The 20,404-nt window shown below is 44.7% G+C and overlaps 1 protein-coding gene across 1 annotated transcript in view; it reads right to left on the reverse strand.

The window, feature by feature from the left end:
• Window positions 1–20,404, reverse strand: part of PITPNC1 (phosphatidylinositol transfer protein cytoplasmic 1) — a 145,697-nt gene that overhangs the window by 28,862 nt on the left and 96,431 nt on the right. The window contains exon 7 of the mRNA XM_081583197.1: window positions 15,870–15,965. Coding sequence (XP_081439323.1) covers window positions 15,870–15,965 — 96 coding nt within the window. The remainder of the gene's footprint in view (window positions 1–15,869; window positions 15,966–20,404) is intronic.

The following is a 20,404-nucleotide window of genomic DNA, read 5'->3' on the forward strand; positions in this document are numbered from 1 at the left end:
CTACTTGAAGAAGAGGAAGCATGAGAATGGAAAATTTGAGCAAACCACAAAACCAAAGAGCAGTCAAAGGCCTCTAGCCTTGAGGGTGATGCCTTTTAGGGGCTATGGAAAAGGAGAAGGCAAAAGAGAACCCTCAGAGGGGTGGTCAGGAGAAAGTGGAGGATGGAAGGCGGGAAAAGTCATGAAACCAGTTAATGCTCATCAAATACTTGCTGGGAACCAGTGTCTGGATCCAGCACTCTGAGTATACTCTCTCATTTAATCTTTGTGATAGATGAAATATATGTGAGGTGACTCAGGGTGCGGTCTCTAGATGGCCTCAGGAAGGGGCTGGGTTTCAGAAAGATTAAGTGTTTAGTCGGCTGTCCTCTGGGGTGGGGAGAGAGAGGCTGGCAACTGAAATATACAATTGTTTGATAATGAGATCTGGAGAGCTTCCGGGTTGGTGAACACATCTCCAAGCCGGGGCTGTGGGTGGGGTGGGGGGCATGCCTGGAGAGGGCATGCAAGCTTGTACCTCCCTCCCTCATACTTGCCCTATGCATTTTTTCCATACGGCTGCTCCTAAACTGTACTCTTTCTGAAAAACGAATAAATGTAAGTCAACTGTTTTCCTGAGTTCTGTGAGCCTTTCCAGCAAATTCTCGAATGTGAGGATGATGCTGTGGGAGGAAGGGAAAAATAACCATACTGTGGTGGCCTTGGGCTTGTGACTGGCATCTGAAATGCAAGTGGTCTTGTAGGACTCAGTCCTTGAACTTGTGCTATGTGATGCTAAAGCCAGGAAGTGTCAGAACTGAACTGAATTATTGACACCTGGTTGGTATCAGAGAATTGGAGAATTTGTGGGTCTCAGAGCAAACAGAAATTCCCTCACTACAAAACCTCTAAAGAATGCCCCCTTCCTATTTCCAGACTCACTCTACATAGCTCTATCTCAGCGCCCTTGTCACAGGCTCCTTCCACAGCCTCCTTCTTTAGACATCTCCAGATGGGAAGCAGGCATCATCAGTCTCTCTGTTCCCCTACCAACTTCTAGGGCCACTTTGCAGCTTTGCCCCAGACTCATGAGATGGCAGAGTTGCGTGTGGATATGCAGGTCCCCAACTTGGCAAATAGCTTTTTTTTTTTTTCCCACCAGATACTCCATGGGGTCGCAAAGAGTCGGATACAACTGAGTGACTTTCACTTTCACTCCAATTTCTGTAATTAATTCTCTTGGAATACTCCCTTCACATGGCTTTGGGAGTAGGCAAGGATACCCAAAATGACTCTGAGAGCTCGCCTCCCCATCTCCAAATACAGACTGGGAATGGGGGAGAGATGGAAGACAAGCGCCGTGACAAGAGGGTCAGCTGAGCCATCTAGGCCAGTCCTGGGGTACCTGACCTCAGTGATGAGCAGCTGCTGGGGAATGTGGAATTGCAACTTCTTGTCCTCAGCTTCGGAGAAGGCAATGGCACCCCACTCCAGTACTCTTGCCTGGAAAATCCAATGGATGGAGGAGCCTGGTAGGCTACAGTCCATGGGGTCGCTAAGAGTCGGACACGACTGAGCGACTTCACTTTCACTTTTCCCTTTCATGCACTGGAGAAGGAAATGGCAACCCACTCCAGTATTCTTGCCTGGAGAATCCCAGGGATGGTGGAGCCTGGTGGGCTGCTGTCTGTGGGGTCACACAGAGTCGGACACGACTGAAGCGACTTAGCAGCAGCAGCAGCAGTCCTCAGCTTTGGGCCTGGTTCCCAATTCCAGAGCAACAAAGAGATGGCTCCCTAATATCCTGTTACACAAAGCTAATCTGCTCCTTTAGGCAGAGATGACTTTTTATGTATAACATCACCTCTAATCAAAACCAATAAAGTTATTCAAGGGCCCACTGGGAGAGGATCCCCTGCCTTACTGCATGCGGCAGTGAGAGGCCAGGCACCAGCTCTCCTAATAGTCTGGGAGCCAAGCTCTTTCCAGAAAGGAGTGCCGTTAGGACCTGGCTCTGTTCACAGACTTTGAGCTGGGACTGCATGTTGTGGACTGTCTGCACTCACTCTGATCTTAGCTGTGTTCTTTGGACACACGGTATGAAACATAACTAACCGTATCATCTATCCATACTGAGGATACACAATTTGGCCCATAGATAGCGTAAGTTCCTGAAATCAAAAGCTGATAATAGACTAACAAATATTCTTGATGAGTTGCAACATGGCAACAGTGATCAGCACTGGATTAACTGTCCCTGAATCTAAGCTTGCTCTTCATATACGGTATTACTTTGGGAAACCTGGACCTCCAACTTGTTGAACAGAAACTGGGGTAGAGATAGTCAATAAGCTCTGTATTTGGAGGCAATAAAAGATTCCCATTTTTAAAGGTGGAATAGATTTCAAACTTATTTTAGCTTTGGAACTCATTTTGTTTTTCAAAATATAATATTATTTAGGGGACTGCCCTAGTGGTCCAGGGGTTAAGAATATGCCTTCCAATGCAGGGGATGTGGGTTCGATCCCTGGTTGGGGAACTAAGATCCCACATGTTGTGGGGCAACTAAGCTCGTGCACTGCAACCACAGAGCCCATGGTCTCTGGAGCCCACACACGAAAACTAGTGAGATGCCCACATGCTGCAACTAAGACCTGAGGCAGCCAAAACTAATTAACTAACTAACTAAATAAAAAGCTACAAGCTGCAGCTTATAAAAAAATACTATTTTGAATCCCAATATATAAAGCAGGTAAAAATGAAGAGTGGATTCCTTGTACTATTTCAACCTTCACTATTTGAATTCCCTGGTGGCTCAGATGGTAAAGAATCTGCCTGGAATGCAGGAGACCCAGATTCGATCCCTGGGTCAGGAAGATCCCCAGGAGAAGGGAATGGCAACCCACTCCAGTATTCTTGCCTGGAGAATTCCTTGGACAGAGGAGCCTGGCGGGCTATAGTCCAGGGGGTCGCAAAGAGTTGGACATGACCGAGTGCCTACCACTTTCACTTTCATGTCATTGTTTACTGGGCTCAAGAAGCACCTCTGTGGGGCCCTAGGTTCTGTGGAGCAGAACTGAATGGGGGACCAGAAGAGCTTTGGAATGAGACATCCATGGGTTTGAATTTCTGATTCAGCAACTACTACCTGTGTGAACCTGGGCAAATTATTTAACTACAGGACTGCTGTGGGGATGATAAAAACAAGAAAAGGAATGCTTCCCAAACTGGAAGTCGGTGGGTGTTTTCTTTAGGGGCTATGACTTCTATTTTGTCTTTAATGGGCTCCTGTATTACTCAGTTGTGGGATGGCCAGGTTTTGTTTTTTTCCCGACCAGGTTTGCTTCAATCACTACTACTTACCTATAAGATGGGGAGTCAACTTTCATGAGATCATTAAAGCTAAGGAGGGGGACTTCTCTGGTGGTCCAGTGGCTAAGACTCCATCCTCCCAATGCAGGGGGACCAGGTTTGAACCCTCGTCAGGGAAATGGATCCCACATGCCACAACTAAAGATCCTGAGTGATGCAACCAAGACCCAGCATAGCCAAAATAAATAAATAAATATTAAAAAAAAAAAAAAGTTAAAGAGGGTAACCAAGGGACTGGAAAGGCCCTTCCTCTTACTTACTCTGTCTTTCCCAACAATTCCCCACTCACTCGGTCGTTGAGATTTGGGGTTAGCGAATTACATTTCATAAGGAAACAAATATCTGCAGTGTTTTTTAAAGACAGACAAGAGTGTCTGTACCTTCAGCTTTGCCTGAAGGAGCCAGCTTGGTGAGGCAGGAGAAGCACAATCTTTGGAATTTGAATCAAGGCTTCCTGAAACATTGGCAAGCTACTGAGACTCTCTGAGCCTCAGTTTCCCTATCTGTAAAATGGAAACAATATCTATTCTATTTTGTAGTTAGCATTAAAAGATATAATTGAATAAAACAACTTAGCAAGGACTTTTCTTTTTCTCGAAAGTTAGTTCCTGTCCCTCTGAAGTCGGGTTTAGCAATTCGGTGAGAAATCTATTAAAACTTCTAAGGCTCAAGTTAATGAGCTGGTAATTGTATGTCTTTCTTTGGGTCCCTTACCGATAAAAGATGAAGACAAGCAACTTAATAGCACCTATTCTTTTCTGGATATTTTTGGAGCAGAAGCTGAACAGTTGTACTTGGAGTCTGCAAAAAAATTAGAAGAAGTGAAGGAGGCAATCAGTGGGTCAGGTCTTATTTCTCAAGGGAAAAAAATGCCACTCCCATCATCCCAGTCACAACTCTAGATTCTTAGAGCTAGTTGGGAAATGGCTTGGGCAAGACCTAGCCAGAGGATCTGATTGACACTGACTATGGTTTTTAATGAAAGAAAATAAATTTGGATGAACCGAAGACGGCCCCCAACTCAGAAGCAACTTAGGAGAAAACTGCACAAATGTATATTATAAAAAGACTATTGGCTGGCAAGGAAGGCATAGAGTATGACTCTACAGATGACAGATGGGATCAGATTCTCAACAGATGGAATGAAATTCAAAGGTACTGACCCCTCCCTCGGTAGGGGAATGGGCAGTCTTCCAGGCTTATGTTGCTGTTTCCTTTTGCCTCTACAAAATTAAGTAACATTAAGATGCTTTTAAAATGTGGACATGGTAAATGCATCTCTTCTAGGCAGAATTTCCTTACCTTGAATGGATAATAGATGTGACAAGGTACTGGTTTACTTGGACCCTGGGTGAGAAGACTGGACATCCTGACCCTGCGGGCGGTCCTCTGTGATGAGGAGCTCCCCGACATGCCAGTCAAAACTGATCATTTTCTATGTGCATCATGCCACGAAAAAGGTTGGGATGCTCTGCTCGGAGGGTTTCTTCCCCCCTAAACCTGGTGCATTTATCCTTGTTTCCCATCTTTCTGCATCTGGTTAGGTAGGTCCAGAGAGGGTTCTAGGTAAGGGGATTCTAATCTGATTTGGGAACTCAGCTCTAAGGGTCAAGAAGTTCTGGTGTTTTAATAAGACAAAACAATAGCAGGGGCTGAGGTAGGTGACCCAAGTTCTGAGCAAGGTGTGGATTTAATGTCTGCTTTCTTGAAAGTACACAGGGAGGTTCTCTATGAGATGGGGCTGAAGAAGAGCTTGGTTGCATCTGTTCACTTTTGGTTGAAAGCCTTGGGCCCTGTGGACCCTGCTTCCTTCTTTTAAAGTCTTAACTCTTATTCTTCTAAAATACACTTGGGGACGTCCCTGGTGGTTCAGTGGTTAAGAATCCACCTGCCAACGCAGGGGGCATGGGTTTGATCTCTGGTCCAGGAAGATTCCACATGCTGCAACTACTGAAGCCTTCACACCCTAGAGTCCATGTTCTGCAACAAGAGAAGCCACCACAATGAGAAGCCCATGCACTGCAACTAGAGAGAGTAGCCCCGGCTCGCTGCAACTAGAGAAAGCTCATGTGCAGCAACAAAGACCCAGTGCAGCCATAATTAATTAATTAAAAAAATAAAGTAAAATACACTTGGTAAAAGGCTTATGGAAATCAGTTGATAAAATGCTCAAACTGCCTCGGGAAGCATCCTGGACCCCAGGGCCACAGAGTGTCCCAATTTGGCACAACAAACAGTAAATGTAACCTCTAAAGTTTCTTAGGGGTGAACTATCAGAGGCACATGCCAGTCTGAATTCAGGTTAAACAATAACAGAAGTAATAAATAATAACACATTTTAAAAAACTCTCAGCTGTACAAATGGCTCTATTTTCTGAAGGATCTCGCTGTACCTGCAGCGAACTCTGTCATCTTGTGAACTGGAGTGACTGACATCAATCCTCTGCTTCTTTTCTCCGTTCATGTCAACAGGTACAAAGCAACATGCAAACTGATGGCCAGAGCCCCACTCATGGCAGCCACTTTCCAAAGACACTTGGTTTCTGCTGACCAACCACACCAGCAACACATCTGCAGATCTCAACGCCAGCATCAAAGCAGAGAGAAGGGAACATTTATTAAATGTTAACTATGTGCCAGGACTGAGCATGTTAATGCCTTGCCTTTTACAACATCTCACTTCATCTCATCTCACCTCTCCATCCATCCACTCATTTGAATGGAAGAAGAGATTCAAAATGGTGAATCAGTGGTGCTGATGAAGCCCAATGGCTATGATCACCTGGGAGGCCTCCCTAAGTGCATACCCACTAATACAACAATTTGACTTTTAGAAAGTATTCTACAGAAATATTAAAACTATGCCAAAAAAATATAGCAGGAGGATGTTGCTGCAGTACTGTAACAGCAAAAGAATGGAAACACTCTAAATTTCCATAAGGGTATGGCATAATTGTACACTGGCACATTATACAGTTGTTACAAAGCCTGCCAGAGAGATGCGTGCTGCACCAGAAAGACAGCAAGCTTAAATCATTATTGAGAAAATGAATGTTGCAAAGTTGCCTCCTATGAGCTCAATTTTATAAAACAGTGTTATGTTTACAGTATGAACACCACAAATACCAACTTCAACAACATCTTAACTCTGTGATTAGGTATCACAGGACATTTGCTTTTTTGATGTTATACATTTATGTCATGTTGTGCTTTTTTTTTTGGCCGCACCTTGCAACTTGTGGGATTTTAGTTCCCCGACCAGGGATCGAACCTGTGCCCCCTGCACTGGAAGCACGGAATCTTAACTGAACTGTCAAGGACATCCTGGACTTTTTTTTTTTTTTTTTAGACAAGGATCACAAATTATTTTGTGAACAGATAAACAATAAAAGTAGACATTGTTTAAAGGCCCAGTTCAGACTTCATTACTCCTATAAAGTCCCCCCTGACCACTTCTGTTTATGGGGCTGCCCCCTTCTTGATTCACGCGATGATGGCAGAGAAGAGGAATTTTGGGGGAGTGAATCCCACATGGAGAAGGCCTTTCTCCTGCTGCCTCAGGTTAGGTTGTCATTTAGCCTATGCTGTCAGTCTTTATCCTCCCAACCAGATCACGGGCTTCTTAAAGGTGAGGGTGTCCTACTTCTCATTGATTGTGTCAACACCCAAGGTCTCACACTGCGTCTTCACAGAGGATATGTTCTCGAAGATCATGGGAATGGCAGACTTCTCTGCAGCCCTGCTGGGACCAAGTCTTCCTGGCTAAGGTGATGGGATTGCCACTCCCACACACAAAGGGAGCCACTCAAATATCATCGAAGCCTCTCACTGGGTGGGATACCCCTTGCTTTTCTAGTGCCATTCACCTGGATTAATGAACAGGACGTCATCCAACTTGCAAAGGGGACTGGGGGGCAGGGGAAGGAAAGGCAGTTGCCCAGGAGATGACTCACACTGTCCTGCACAATCAGGAGGGCCTTTGGAATGACAGTATGGTCACCACGTTGTTCTCCTCCTGGGAGCACTGGCGGCATCTGTGTTGTCACCCAGGCTTCGGAGGAAGCGGTTTAAAAGAAGCTCCACTGAAGAATGTTCTTCTTCCCAGGGCTTTCCTTCTCACCTACTGCTCTGGCCACTTTCAGAGGCCTCCACAAGCTTCTGTCTCTAATGGAACTGGCCTCATGGAGACCCTGTGATGCAGCAGCTCTGGGGGACCCTTACCCTGACCCTCTCCTTGCAGACTTCCTGCCCCAGCTTTGGTGGCTGTCACCAGGGAGCACTTTGGCAGCAGGGGCTTTGCCCCACACCAGCAAACCAGTTCTTATTCTCCCAGAGGCACCCAGCACTGGTAAATTGGAGCCTATTACCAAACAGCTGCATTATACTCTCAGAAAGAAACAGATGGACAGAGGGAAAAGGGAAAAAAATGACAATAACAACACAACAACAAACTGAACTGCACCATGCACCCCAGCGGGAGGCAGCTATGTTAAATCTGGCCATATGGAGATAACTGAAAATTCTGACCACCCTCAACCACCAAGATACAGACTGACATGGAAATATTTTTAATTTGAGGGAGCAGAGTTATTCGAAAGAAGCACTTTGTACTGAAGGGTGCAGCTATGTATGACAATATTTGCTCATTTCATCTCTTTGTTCCCCTTCTGGGGGCCCGTTGTACTCAGCAAAAAGCATTTAATCTCTCACCCTTGACAGTTATTGGGAAAGTTAGACACATCTCTGTTCCCTTCATTCTCCCTTAAGAGACAATCCAGCAGATATTTACATCAGTGAGACCAATGAACTGGCTGCCAAGGATTTCTTAGTTCAGAAAAACTCTAACCCAGGGGCCTGGAGGCTGAGTTCCAAAGAGTTCCCCAGTTAACCAACTCAAAGGGAAAGCTCTAAGTCAAATCCTGCCTAAGACTTCCTGTACCCTCCTACCTCCAATTATACCAGGGGTACTTGCTTCTCAGACAGTCTCACATTCTCCTTCACTGATACCCAAGTTTAAAACAATGTGAATTCCTTTAATTTCTCCATTAGAATTATTGTGCTCTTTATCACTGGTAAAATGAAGACTTCTTTTACATCTTCCAAAAGGAAGCAGAAATTTCCTTTTTCTATTTAAAAAAAAGAAAATCAAGTTCAAACAGTGGTGGAGACTGGTGAGATTATGGCCTTTGTAGCCTCAGTGCTTAGCACAGAGCCTGGCACACAGTAAGCACTTAATAAATGCAAATGAGGGACTTCCCTGATGGTCCAGTGGTTAGGACTCTGTGCTCCCAATGCAGGGGGCTTGGATTTGACCTCTGGTTGGGGGAAACTAAGATTCCTGCATGCCATGGGACAAGGCCAAAAAAATAAAAAATCAAATCAAATCAAATCAAAATAAAAACGACTGCAGTGAATCGAGGAGAAAGAGGGTTGGACTTAAGCCAACACAAAAGCCTCTGAGTCACAACTCCCTAAGCCTGACTTTTGGAGATTGTCTAGGCTCGACCAATCCTGGAGGCTGGGTGTCGAGATGTGCTCCCTCACCCCAAACGGCCAGCTCAGCTTGGCAGGTGTGGGCTCACTGCCCGTGTCCTCTGAGCGCATGCTATGACTTATCGTCTCCAGTTCCTCCTTCCTGGGCTAGGATCTTCACCTTGAAATCTTGGCAGAGCATCAAAGGGATGGACATCTTGGCAGAGGAAAGAACCCACGTGTCAACCACATAACAAGTACAACCTGCTCAGATGTTGGCTTCACTTCGTCTTTGCTGCTTGGGTGGTGCGGAAGTGACTTGATCCAAAGAGTTATGATTCTGATGGGCTCAGGGCCTTGGCGGGGCTGCGTGGAGACCCATGGAGGTGCCCTCTGTGCCTGAGAAGTCACACTGACTTTTTAACAATGCAGCGCTGCCCTGCAAAGTCCTGCTACACGTAGAAGAGCAAAAAACTTGAGATTGAGAGGCTCTTGGGAGCTGCAGCTCAGGTCCCCGATGTGGCTGGGAAACAGTGGCAAAATGATAATAAAGACAGTGCTGGGCTGGGCTCTCAGCAGATTCTGAGTCTCGAGTTCTGCTAAAACTCTGGTTAGTGGGGGCTCGTATGCCACCAGACAGAGGGCACCCTGCGGAAAACTTCCAGCTCCAGTCACCTTAATGAGAGAGGCATTCTCACCTCTCATGTGGTTTGGAAGTTTCCAGGGATAAATGGGAAAAGAAAAGAAAATATTTCAACCCCCTGCTTAGTCCTGGGTGGCAGTATGTGTATGTGTGTGAGAGAGAGACACACACGGGAGCTGAGTGGTGACCCAGATAACCCTGGTCTGAATGGATAAACCTCAAAAATCTCAGAACAGATTGAGTCCACCAGCATTTCAGCCTTCTCTGCAGAAAATGTGTTTCCTATTTATGATGCTGACATAGTCAACTTATAAAGATGGATTAGAAGAAAAAGCTCATAAAGCTGTAGACCTCAGATTAAAAAATATATATATATATGGAACTGATGCACAACTGTTAGCTTAATGGCTACAAATGCATCTTCTTTGATAGCACTCGTTCTGAGATTGTCACTGCTAGAAGAGAAAAATAAAGCCCATGGCTTTCACTCATTCATTCAACAACTGTTCTGTGAGCAGCTGTGATGTGCTGGTGCTATCCTATCTGCTGGGGTACGGTGATAAAGAAGACAGCCCTTGTTTTTGTGGAGCTAGCATCATCTAGAAACCACAGACCAAAACTCTTGGTCCAGTGGGTAGGGAGTGAGGTGCCCAGGAAGCCCCCAGAGTAGAAGTCATGTTTGATGGAACTCTAAACACTAATGACTAGAAGCTCTCCAACTGAGAGGCACAGAGGTGGTGAGGGTCAGCAAGGGGAGAAGGCAGAGGACCATACTAAGGGACTGAGCTTTTAAGCAGAAAATGACAAGCTCTGATTTCATTTTAGAAGGAAACTCTTGTGGCGGGGAGAAGGATGTTAATTATTTACAGTAGACAGAGGAGAAGTTTGTTTGGAAATGGTATGACTTCTGAACCAGTTGTTTCCCTCATTCCCAGTTCAGTTCAGTCGCTCAGTCGTGTCTGACTCTTTGCGACCCCATGGACTGCAGCACACCAGCCCTCCCTGTCCATCACCAACTCCCGGAGCTTGCTCAAACTCATGTCTATTGAGTCTGTGATGCCATCCAACCACCTCATCCCAGTCGTCCTCTTCTCCTCCTTCCTTCAATCTTTCCCAGCATCAGGATCTATTCCAATCAGTCAGTTCTTCACATCAGGTGGCCAAAGTATTGGAGTTTCAGCTCCAGCATCAGTCCTTCCAATGAATATTCAGGACTGATTTCCCTTAGGATTGACCGGTATGATCTCCTTGCAGTCCAAGGGACTCTCAAGAGTCTTCTCCAACACCACAGTTCAGAAGCATCAATTCTTCAGTGCTCAGCTTTCCTTATAGTCTCACTCTCACATCCATACATGACTACTGAAAAAACCATAGCTTTGACTAGACGAACCTTTGTCAGCAAAGTAACGTCTCTGCTTTTAAATATGCTGTCTAGGTTGGTCACAGCTTTTCTTCCAAGGAGAAAGTGTCTTTTAATTTCATGTCTGCAGTCACCATCTGCAGTGATTTTGGAGCCCAAGAAAATGAAGTCTGTCATTGTTTCCATTGTTTCCCCATCTATTTGCCAGAAGTGTTGGGACCGGATGCCATGATCTTAGTTTTCTGAATGCTGAGTTTTAAACCAACGTTTTCACTCTCCTCTCTCACTTTCATCAAGAAGCTCTTTAGTTCTTCGTTTTCTGCCGTAAGGGTGGTGTCATCTGCATATCTGAGGTTATTGATATTTCTCCCAGCAGGCTTGATTCCAGCTTGTGCTTCATCCAGCCTGGTATTTCACATGATGCATTCTGCATAGAAGTTAAATAAGTACGGTGACAATATACAGCCTTGACGTACTCCTTTCCCAATTTGGAACCAGTCTGTTGTTCCATGTCCAGTTCTAACTGTTGCTTCCTGACCTGCATACGATTTCTCAAGAGGCAGGTCAGGTGGTCTGGTATTCCCATCTCTTTCAGAATTTTCCACAGTTTGTTGTGATCCACAATGTCAAAGGCTTTGGTATAGTCAATAAAGAAGAAGTAGATGTTTTTCTGGAACTCTCTTGCTTTTTTGATGATCCAATGGATGTTGGCAATTTAATTTCCGGTTCCTCTGCCTTTTCTAAATCCAGCTTGAACACCTGGAAGTTCTCGGTTCATGTACTGTTGAAGCCTCGCTTGGAGAATTTTGAGTATTACTTTGCTAGCATGTGAGATGAGTGCAACTGTGTGGTAGTTTGAGCATTTTTTGGCATTGCCTTTCTTCGGGATTGTAATGAAAACCGACCTTTTCCAGTCCTGTGGTCACCGCTGAGTTTTCCAAATTTGCTGGCATACTGAGTGCATCATTTTCACAGCATCATCTTTTAGGATTTGAAATAGCTCAACTGGAATTCCATCACCTCCGCTAGTTTTGTTCATAGTGATGCTTCCAAAGGCCAACTTGACTTCACATTCCAGGATGTCTGGCTCTAGGTGAGTGATCACACCACTGTGGTTATCTGGGTCATAAAGATCTTTTTTGTACAGTTCTTCTGTGTATTCTTGCCACCTCTTCTAAATATCTTCTGCTTCTGTTAGGTCCATGCCATTTCTGTGTTTTATTGTGTCCATCTTTGCATGAAATGTTTCCTTGGTATCTCTATCCCTCATTCTCAGTCCTGGCTAAAGACACACAACCCAAACAGACTTGGAAACTCACTCTCTCCCTTCTGGTGGGTTCATACTGCAATCTGGATTCTGGAAGTCGAATGATGGTGGGTTTGGGTCACAAGGGAATCCCACAGAACACACTTTTCCTATGGTTTTATTGCAATTCCCAATTATGCTCTTTCCTTTGTGGTCTAACTGCCAGGGAGAGTGAGAAAAAATTCTACAGGTAATGTAGGCTGGTGATCATTTGGGAAGCAGTGCTTGACACAATGTGCAGGGCCGAGCCTTCTGGGGTCCCTTTCGCCCACATCCATTAAGTAACCCTAGGATTCCAGGACAGGCAAGGGTGGCTCTGGGTGTGAGAGCAAATCCAGATCGCCAATGAATGAATGAATGAGCGAAATCCAGATCTCCAATGAATGAAATCCAATTCATCTCCAATGACCTTTACTTTCAGGGCAGGATTTTCCAGCCTTGGCATACTAACACGTGAGGGTTGGGATTCTCTGATGGCTCAGAGGTAAAGAACCTGATTGCCTGCAGCCCAGGAGACTCGAGTTCGAACCTTGGGTTGGGAGGATCCCCTGGAGAAGGAAATGGCAACCTATTCCAGTATTCTTGCCTGGAAAATTCCATGGACAGAGGAGCCTGGCGGGCTACAGACCAGGGGGTCACAAAAGAGTCGGACACAACTTAGCGACTAAACAACAACTCTTGTTGTGGGGGCTGTCCTGTTCATTCTAGAATGTGGTTAGTGGTTGGTAGCACTCCCAAGTTGTGACAACCAAAAATGTCTCCAGACATTGTAAGCATCCTTGTGGGGTAAGGATGCTTTCAGTTGAGAGCCACTGCTCTTGGAGACAGTTTTCCATTCGTATCTTATTTGATTTCTCAGCAGCACTAAGCATAACCATTCGCTCTCTTCTCTTGAAACTTGCATTCCTTGGTGTCCTCTTCTTGCTTTCCTTCTAATTCTCTGTCCGGTTCTTTGCAGATTCCTGGGGCCTCTCCAGCCTCTCCCTGATCTCCAAATACTACTGTCCTAAATGTGATACTAGGACCTGAACTCCCTTCCCATTATACTTTATGCTTGTTCACTCTCATTCATCCTCAGGACTTTAAATTCTTCTATTTCCAAAATACTCCCCAATTTGTCTCCAGCTCAGATCTCTTATCTAAGCTCCAGATTCATTTCTGTTTGTTCCAGATGTCTCACTGGCATCACAAAATCCATCCATCTTTCTCCAAAGCCCATTCCTTTTCTTCTCTCACCCCCATCTATCTGTTGTCCACGCAGTAAACCTTAAGGTCATCCTGACTCTTCCTTTTCTCTTATCTTCACACCCAGTCTATGACCAATCCCTGTCAATTCTGTCTTCAATAGATACCTCAGAACCCTCTGTTCCCAGCCCTCCAGCTCAAGTTACCATATAACCTAAATAACCAACAAAGTAGATAATTCCGATGACCTCAGTGGTTTCCTGACTTCCACTCTGCTCCTGGACAGTCCATTCTCCACCCAGAGCAAACTTTTAAAAGGATAAATCAGAGCACATGATGCCCCAGCTTTAATTTCTTCAGAGGCATTCTACCGCAGGCGAATAAAATCTAAGCATCTTAACGTGGCCTCATCCCATTTCCCAACCTCCCTTCCTGCCATTCTTCCTTCTGCTGCTGCCGCCACACTGGTCTCTTTTGCTTCCTCACAGGTGTCACCATGGGACCCCCATGCATGCTGTCACCTCCACCTGGAGCACTGACCCCAGCTCTCTTCCTCCTGCGGGTCATGTCTTCCCGAGCATCTTTCCTGATCCCATCATCTTATGTTCAGTTTCCTTACGGTCTCTCCCTGCAAACTTCCTTAACTCCACACGTTTATTTTGGAATTAGTTCTTTATTGTCTGGCTCCCGTGCTAGACTGGAAGTGTTGTAAGGGAAGAGATCCTCTGTGTCTCTTCTGTTCATTGCCATGTCCCCATCTAAATACTGTCTGTGACACGCAGTGAGTACTCAGTACATATTTACTGCATGAATGACTATTCCCCTCTCATTTCCTTGGTCAAACTGTATCTTGAAAAGAATACACTATGGCCTGGGAAAATGAATGACAGCGAAGCATGAAAAAAATGTTCCTCGAGTATCTGTGTCAATGAGGAAAAGCTTTCCAGTGGTGGTTCTTGGGAGCACAAAGCACGGGGAGATGAGTCAGGCACTGGCTGACTAGAAATGAGTCTTGCCGATTTTGTAATTAGTATTCTGTATCTGCGCTAAGACTTTCCACTGAATCAGGGGTTCCCCGATGCCAGGCAGGACCACATTGAAGCCATCTAAGAAGAAGAGCTGAAATCAGTTCAGAGTGTTCTGGCACCACTGCCTCTCTAGAAGACCTGAGCTACCAAAGGGACCAGGATGTTCAGGTAAGACAACAGCCCCCGAGGCTCAAGGAGCCACAGAGGCGACAAGGCAACAGCTTCACCCCGTGCACTGCATGATGCTTTCCCCGTCACTGAAGCCCCGTAAGTACTGGTGGCCTTGAGATGAAACCACAGAAAAGAAAGACAAGGGGAGGCCAAATTTCTCTTCTTGAGCAGGTCCACAGTTATGCAGAGAGCATTTTGCTTTGTTTTTCTGAAAATTCATGAGTGTGGCTGGCTGCAGAGTATAATGTAAATGGATGACGTTCAAAGGCTCAGCCTTTGAGTCCCACCAAGAGTCATTCCCATCAGCCTCTCCCAGATTTGAAGGGACAGCAGCTGCAGAGCACATGCCTGCAATTAAGAAGCTAGGCATTCGCTAAGACTGGGTTAGACTCTGACATCCAAATGAATCCCAAAAGGTGAAGGCAAAAAAAATCTGAACCACACTCAGAGCCCAGCGTGTGTCACGGTGGAATTCATTCTTACCGGGTTTATTTATTACATCTTAAATCAGCCTTAATGAAGCCGAGGAAAGAGTTTCAAGGTCCATGTGTTACAGCTCAAGGACGAGAAAAGGGCCACGAGTCCAAACATACTGTGATTGGCTGCACGTTGCTAAACAACAAAAATAGCCCAGCATCTGTTGTTGCAGGGCTGAGACGTTATTTACAAGGGAGTCACCCAAGTTCCATCAGCAGCCATTAATAAAATACTAACAGGCCATAAGTGGGGACTTAAACTAACAGGATAAAAGTTTGCACTGAGGCAAACAGTGGATTCTGGTAGGTGGAAATCATACAGAAAGATATTCTCTTAAATTTATTCTCAGTCAAGATAAAAAAAAAAAGGAGAGGGCTTTATGAAGGTCCTTTCAGTTTTGAGACAAAGTTTCTGGGCAGAGACAAGCTGCCCAAGTTTCAATATTCACTCAGGAGGACTCACTGAGCCTTTTCTTTGTGTTAGATCCCAAAGATGGAAACAAAACACAGCCCCTGCAGAGGGGGGAGACAGGCTGGCCCCAGGCCTGGCCAAACAGGAAGCCAGAGGTGGCCACTGTGTTTTATAGGCCAGTTATCAGTTGGCTGGTTCAGCCTTGCGAGTTATTTTGCTGCCCAGAATGATGGCAGAGCTGGGGGGACAGAAGGCTACACTGAGACTGAGTGGTAGCTGGGGTTAGTGAGGGGCCCCGAGAAGTAGGGACTCCACTCTGAGACTCGCAGTCAAGAATTCAGTAAGACGTAACAGCAAATTGAAGCAACACAAAGACAGATGGATGTGTCCTGGGTCAGGGTGGACTTAACAAAAGTTTGCTGAAAGAATAACTCGCTTCCACATGACACCCCGTCTATTGCTCACCTCAGATTCTTTGTAGTAACGTTCTGGAATTTCATCACAGGCAATATCGATAAAGCAAACTTCTCTCTCCACATCTTTGGCTTCATTGTCAAAAATCTGAAAGAGCAGAGCAACAAATCAAAGGTTAGTGACGGTGGGTGCAATCTTCAAGGTGCAGCAAGTTGGCCCAGTGGTGCGTGAGGCAGAATAACTCCCCACAGAGCATCCCACATGGCTCAGTGCCCCTAGTGAGAGCTTTCCACTACCTCAGAGTGTGCAAGAATCATGAGAAGCTTTTATTCACCGCTTACATTTTGTCACATCAGAGGCAGGTGTAGCATCAATCACCGCTTGGTGAGGGGAGGAAGATAAAACAAGCTGTTTTAGAAGTTTAAGAGTGAAGAAATAAATCTCTTCCAAAAAGGAAGTCTGCTGATTTTTGGCAGTTAATCTGAACAGGGAGAGGGAAGAGGCTAAAAAGGTTCTGGGTAGATAGGAGACAAAAAGCAGTAATATAGCCTGAGATTTAGAGAAGAAAAATAAGGTTGTTTTTTTTCATTAAAGTGTTTACATATATTTAATTTTGGAAATAACATACACTCATTGCAGAAAATACAGATAAACAAAAAGAAGAAAATAAAGATTGTCCACAATCCTATTACCCACTGTATTATTCTTGATCATTTAAGAGCACGATTTCTTTGGTACATGTAGGGGTATGAAGGTGGAGCTTGAAAAAGTATTGAGATGGCTTCTTGTCAGTCTAGGTTTGGTTTTACTGGCCCAGAATGCCCAACACTTGCAAAGAAATATGTAAGAGAGCCACGTATATAGATATACACTCTGGTGGGAGGACTAAGTTCCTCTATTTTCCCCACTGCCATTTTTTTCTGACCTTACAGGGATATCTTTTCATCACTTCTGAAGGATAGTAAAATGATTAAGTTCGCAAATCACTTCATCCTTGGAGAAAGCCTTAACTGTATCCCTATCTCATTGTTTAGCTAATTCCTACAAGGGAATCATCTGCTAACACTAATTAAATCTGACTCTCCAGAAGAGAACGCAATATTTTGGAAGAAGAGGGTGGTTGATGCCTAAGAACATTGTCTTGACACAAATTTGGAGCCTATTAATAACATGTTCTCCCTCAAGATAGCATCTGGAGGGCTCTTTACAAGTTGAAACTGCTAGTCCTTTCCAAATGCTTTCTGAATAATATTTGTGCTGGCAATTATCTGCCCAGGCTGCTGTTTGCTCTGTCACCATTTCCTTCTATAATGGTTAGACACTGGACTCTTCGGATCTGTTCAAGGAGACTGACTCCCCAGTCTGAACTGAGGAGGCCACTGCATCTTCCTTAAAGGCAGAGGAAGACTGGTTCCTGGATCAGCTCTGATTCCGAACACGGCCAGGTGAAGTCAAGTGCTTGGAGACACTTCCAAAGTGTTTGGGAGGGATAGGTAGATTGCTTTGAAATGAAATGGAAAAATGGAGGGAAAATAAGTTCAAGTGGAGAAATGAAACACGAAATGAAACACCGGGTCTCAGGGTGTTTGTGTGTTTCACTCTCTCTCTTTTCGCTTGAGTCTCTTTTAAGTGTGTGTGAGAAGACACGTGCCTCATTAAGAAAACAAAACAGAACGGAACACCCCAGAGGCAAATGAGCTGCTACAGAGTAAATTACAAGAGAAGTTAGAGAGCTTTGACATTTATTGGTGGCAAAATTTATGGGACTGAAAGAAGGGGAAATGAACAGGGGTTAAGGGAGTTATTGACAGATTAGGTGGCTTTTCCTAATTTAATTCACATAGTTTTGGATCACCCATTATCACATTATTACATTATTGCCCTTCTGCTCCAAATTCACCCTTTAGTTTCTGCTTTAACAGACTAGACCCTGTAAGCACTTCTTCTTGACAGTGAGTATGACACTAAGCCATGTATTAGAGGAAACTTGCAGGAAGAAGGGGGCTTCTCTTCCTGGTGTGAATCTTATTCCTGCTGCACAGTCTGCTGGGGGGAGAGGGGAATGCAGTGTTGCTCTGTCTCAGTTGCACGTCCAGAGTGCACAGCTGCTTGCTGACCTTGGAGTCCTGGCCTTCATGGTGGCCCTTCTGATGTAGGCACCCCTCTGCTCCAGCCTCACATTGCCAATGGTGCCCTGACTATATACCTGCCCACCAGTCTCATCTCACTTGTACCCAGAGGGAACTTTTCTGCCACCCAGCAACTGTGGACCACCTCTGGTCCAGGAAACCCAGCAAACTTCTCTGCCATCCAGTGGGCTATGATCAAAATCTCTGCAAGGAGATCAAGCTCCAGCCATGGAGGTGGGCCCCTTCTGAGTTTGTTCTTCTTAGTGTCCACTTCCTCAGCCTTAGGTACCCTTTAGACTTCTCTTTACATCTTTATAATTACTCTTATCAAAGTTTCAGTTCAGTTCAGTTCAGTTGCTCAGTCGTGTCCGACTCTGCAACCCCATGGACTGCAGCACGCCAGACCTCCCTGCCCATCACCAACTCCTGGAGTTTACTCAAACTCATGTCCATCGTATCAGTGATGCCATCCAATCATCTCATCCTCTGTCATCCCCTTCTCTTGACTTCAATTTTTCCCAGCATGAGGGTCTTTTCCAATAAGTCAGTTCTTCGCATCAGGTGGCCAAAGTATTGGAGTTTCAGCTTTAGCATCAGTCCTTCCAATGAATATTCAGGACTGATTTCCCTTAGGATTGACTGGTTTGATCTCCTTGCAGTCCAAGGGACTCTCAAGAGTCTTCTCCAACACCACAGTTCAGAAGCATCAATTCTTTGGTGCTCAGCTTTCTTTATAGTCCAACTCTCACATCCATACATGACTACTGGAAAAACCATGGCTTTGACTAGACAGACCTTTGTCAGTAATGTCTCTGCTTTTTAATATGCTGTCTAGGTTGGTCATAACTTTTCTTCCAAGGAGAAAGCATCTCTTAATTTCACGGCTGCAATCACCATCTGCAGTGATTTTGGAGCCCAAGAAAATGAAGTCTGTCATTGTTTCCATTGCTTCCCCATCTATTTGCCATGAAGTGATGGGACCAGATGCCATGATCTTAGTTAACTGAATGTTGAGTTTTAAGCCAACTTTTTCACTCTCCTCTTTCACTTTCATCAAGAGGCTCTTTAGTTCTTCGCTTTCTGCCATAAGGGTGGTGTCATCTGCATGTCTGAGGTTATTGATATTTCTCCCGGCAATCTTGATTCCAGCTTGTGCTTCCTCCAGCTCAGCGTTTCTCATGATGTACTCTTAATATAAGTTAAATAAGCAGGGTGACAATATATAGCCTTGATGTACTCCTTTCCTGATTTGGAACCAGTCTGAGTCTGTTGTTCCATGTCCAGTTCTAACTGTTGCTTCCTGAACTGCATACAGATTTCTCAAGAGGCAGGTCAGGTGGTCTGGTATTCCTATCTCTTCAAGAATTTTCCACAGTTTGTTGTGATCCACAATGTCAAAGGCTTTGGCATAGTCAATAAAGAAGAAGTAGATGATTTTCTGGAACTCTCTTGCTTTTTCGATGATCCAATGGATGTTGGCAATTTGATCTCTGGTTCCTCTGCCTTTTCTAAAACCAGCTTGAACATCTGGAAGTTCTTGGTTCACATATTGCTGAAGCCTTGGTTGGAGAATTTTGAGCATTACTTTGCTAGTATGTGAGATGAGTGCAATTATGTGGTAGTTTGAGCATTCTTTGGCGTTGCCTTTCTTTGGGACTGGAATGAAAACTGACCTTTTCCAGTCCTGTGGCCATTGCTGAGTTTTCCAGATTTGCTGGCATATTGAGTGCACTTTCACAGCATCATCTTTTAGGATTTGAAGTAGCTCAACTGGAATTCCATCACCTCCACTAGCTTTGTTCATAGTGATGCTTCCTAAGGCCCACTTGACTTCACATTCCAGGATGTCTGGCTCTAGATGAGTGATCACACCATCGTGATTATCTGGGTCATGAAGATCTTTTTTGTATAGTTCTTCTGTGTATTCTTGCCACCTCTTCTTAATATCTTCTGCTTCTTTTAGGTCCATACCATGTCTGTCCTTTATTGTGCCCATCTTTGCTGAAATGTTCCCTTGGTATCTCTAATTTTCTTGAAGAGATCTCTAGTCTTTCCATTCTATTGTTTTCCTCTATTTCTTTGCATTAATCACTGAGGAAGGCTTTCTTATCTCTCATTGCCATTCTTTGGAACTATATTCAAATGGGTATATCTTTCCTTGTCTCCTTTGCCTTTCACTTCTCTTCTTTTTTCAGCTATTTGTAAGGCCTCCTCAGACAACCATTTTGCCTTTATGCATTTCTTTTTCTTGGGGATGATCTTGATCCCTGCCTCCTGTACAATGTCACGAACCTCCACCCATAGTTCTTCAGGCACTCTGTCTATCAGATCTAAACCCTTGAATCTATTTCTCACTTCCACTGTACAGTCGTAAGGGATTTGATTTAGGTCATACCTGAATGGTCTAGTGGTTTTCTCCACTTTCTTCAATTTAAGTCTGAATTTGGCAATAAGGAG

This window comes from Giraffa tippelskirchi, chromosome 3 (genome assembly GCF_054371585.1).
Source record: "Giraffa tippelskirchi isolate mGirTip1 chromosome 3, T2T-mGirTip1v1.2.pri, whole genome shotgun sequence".
Taxonomy (NCBI): domain Eukaryota; kingdom Metazoa; phylum Chordata; class Mammalia; order Artiodactyla; family Giraffidae; genus Giraffa; species Giraffa tippelskirchi.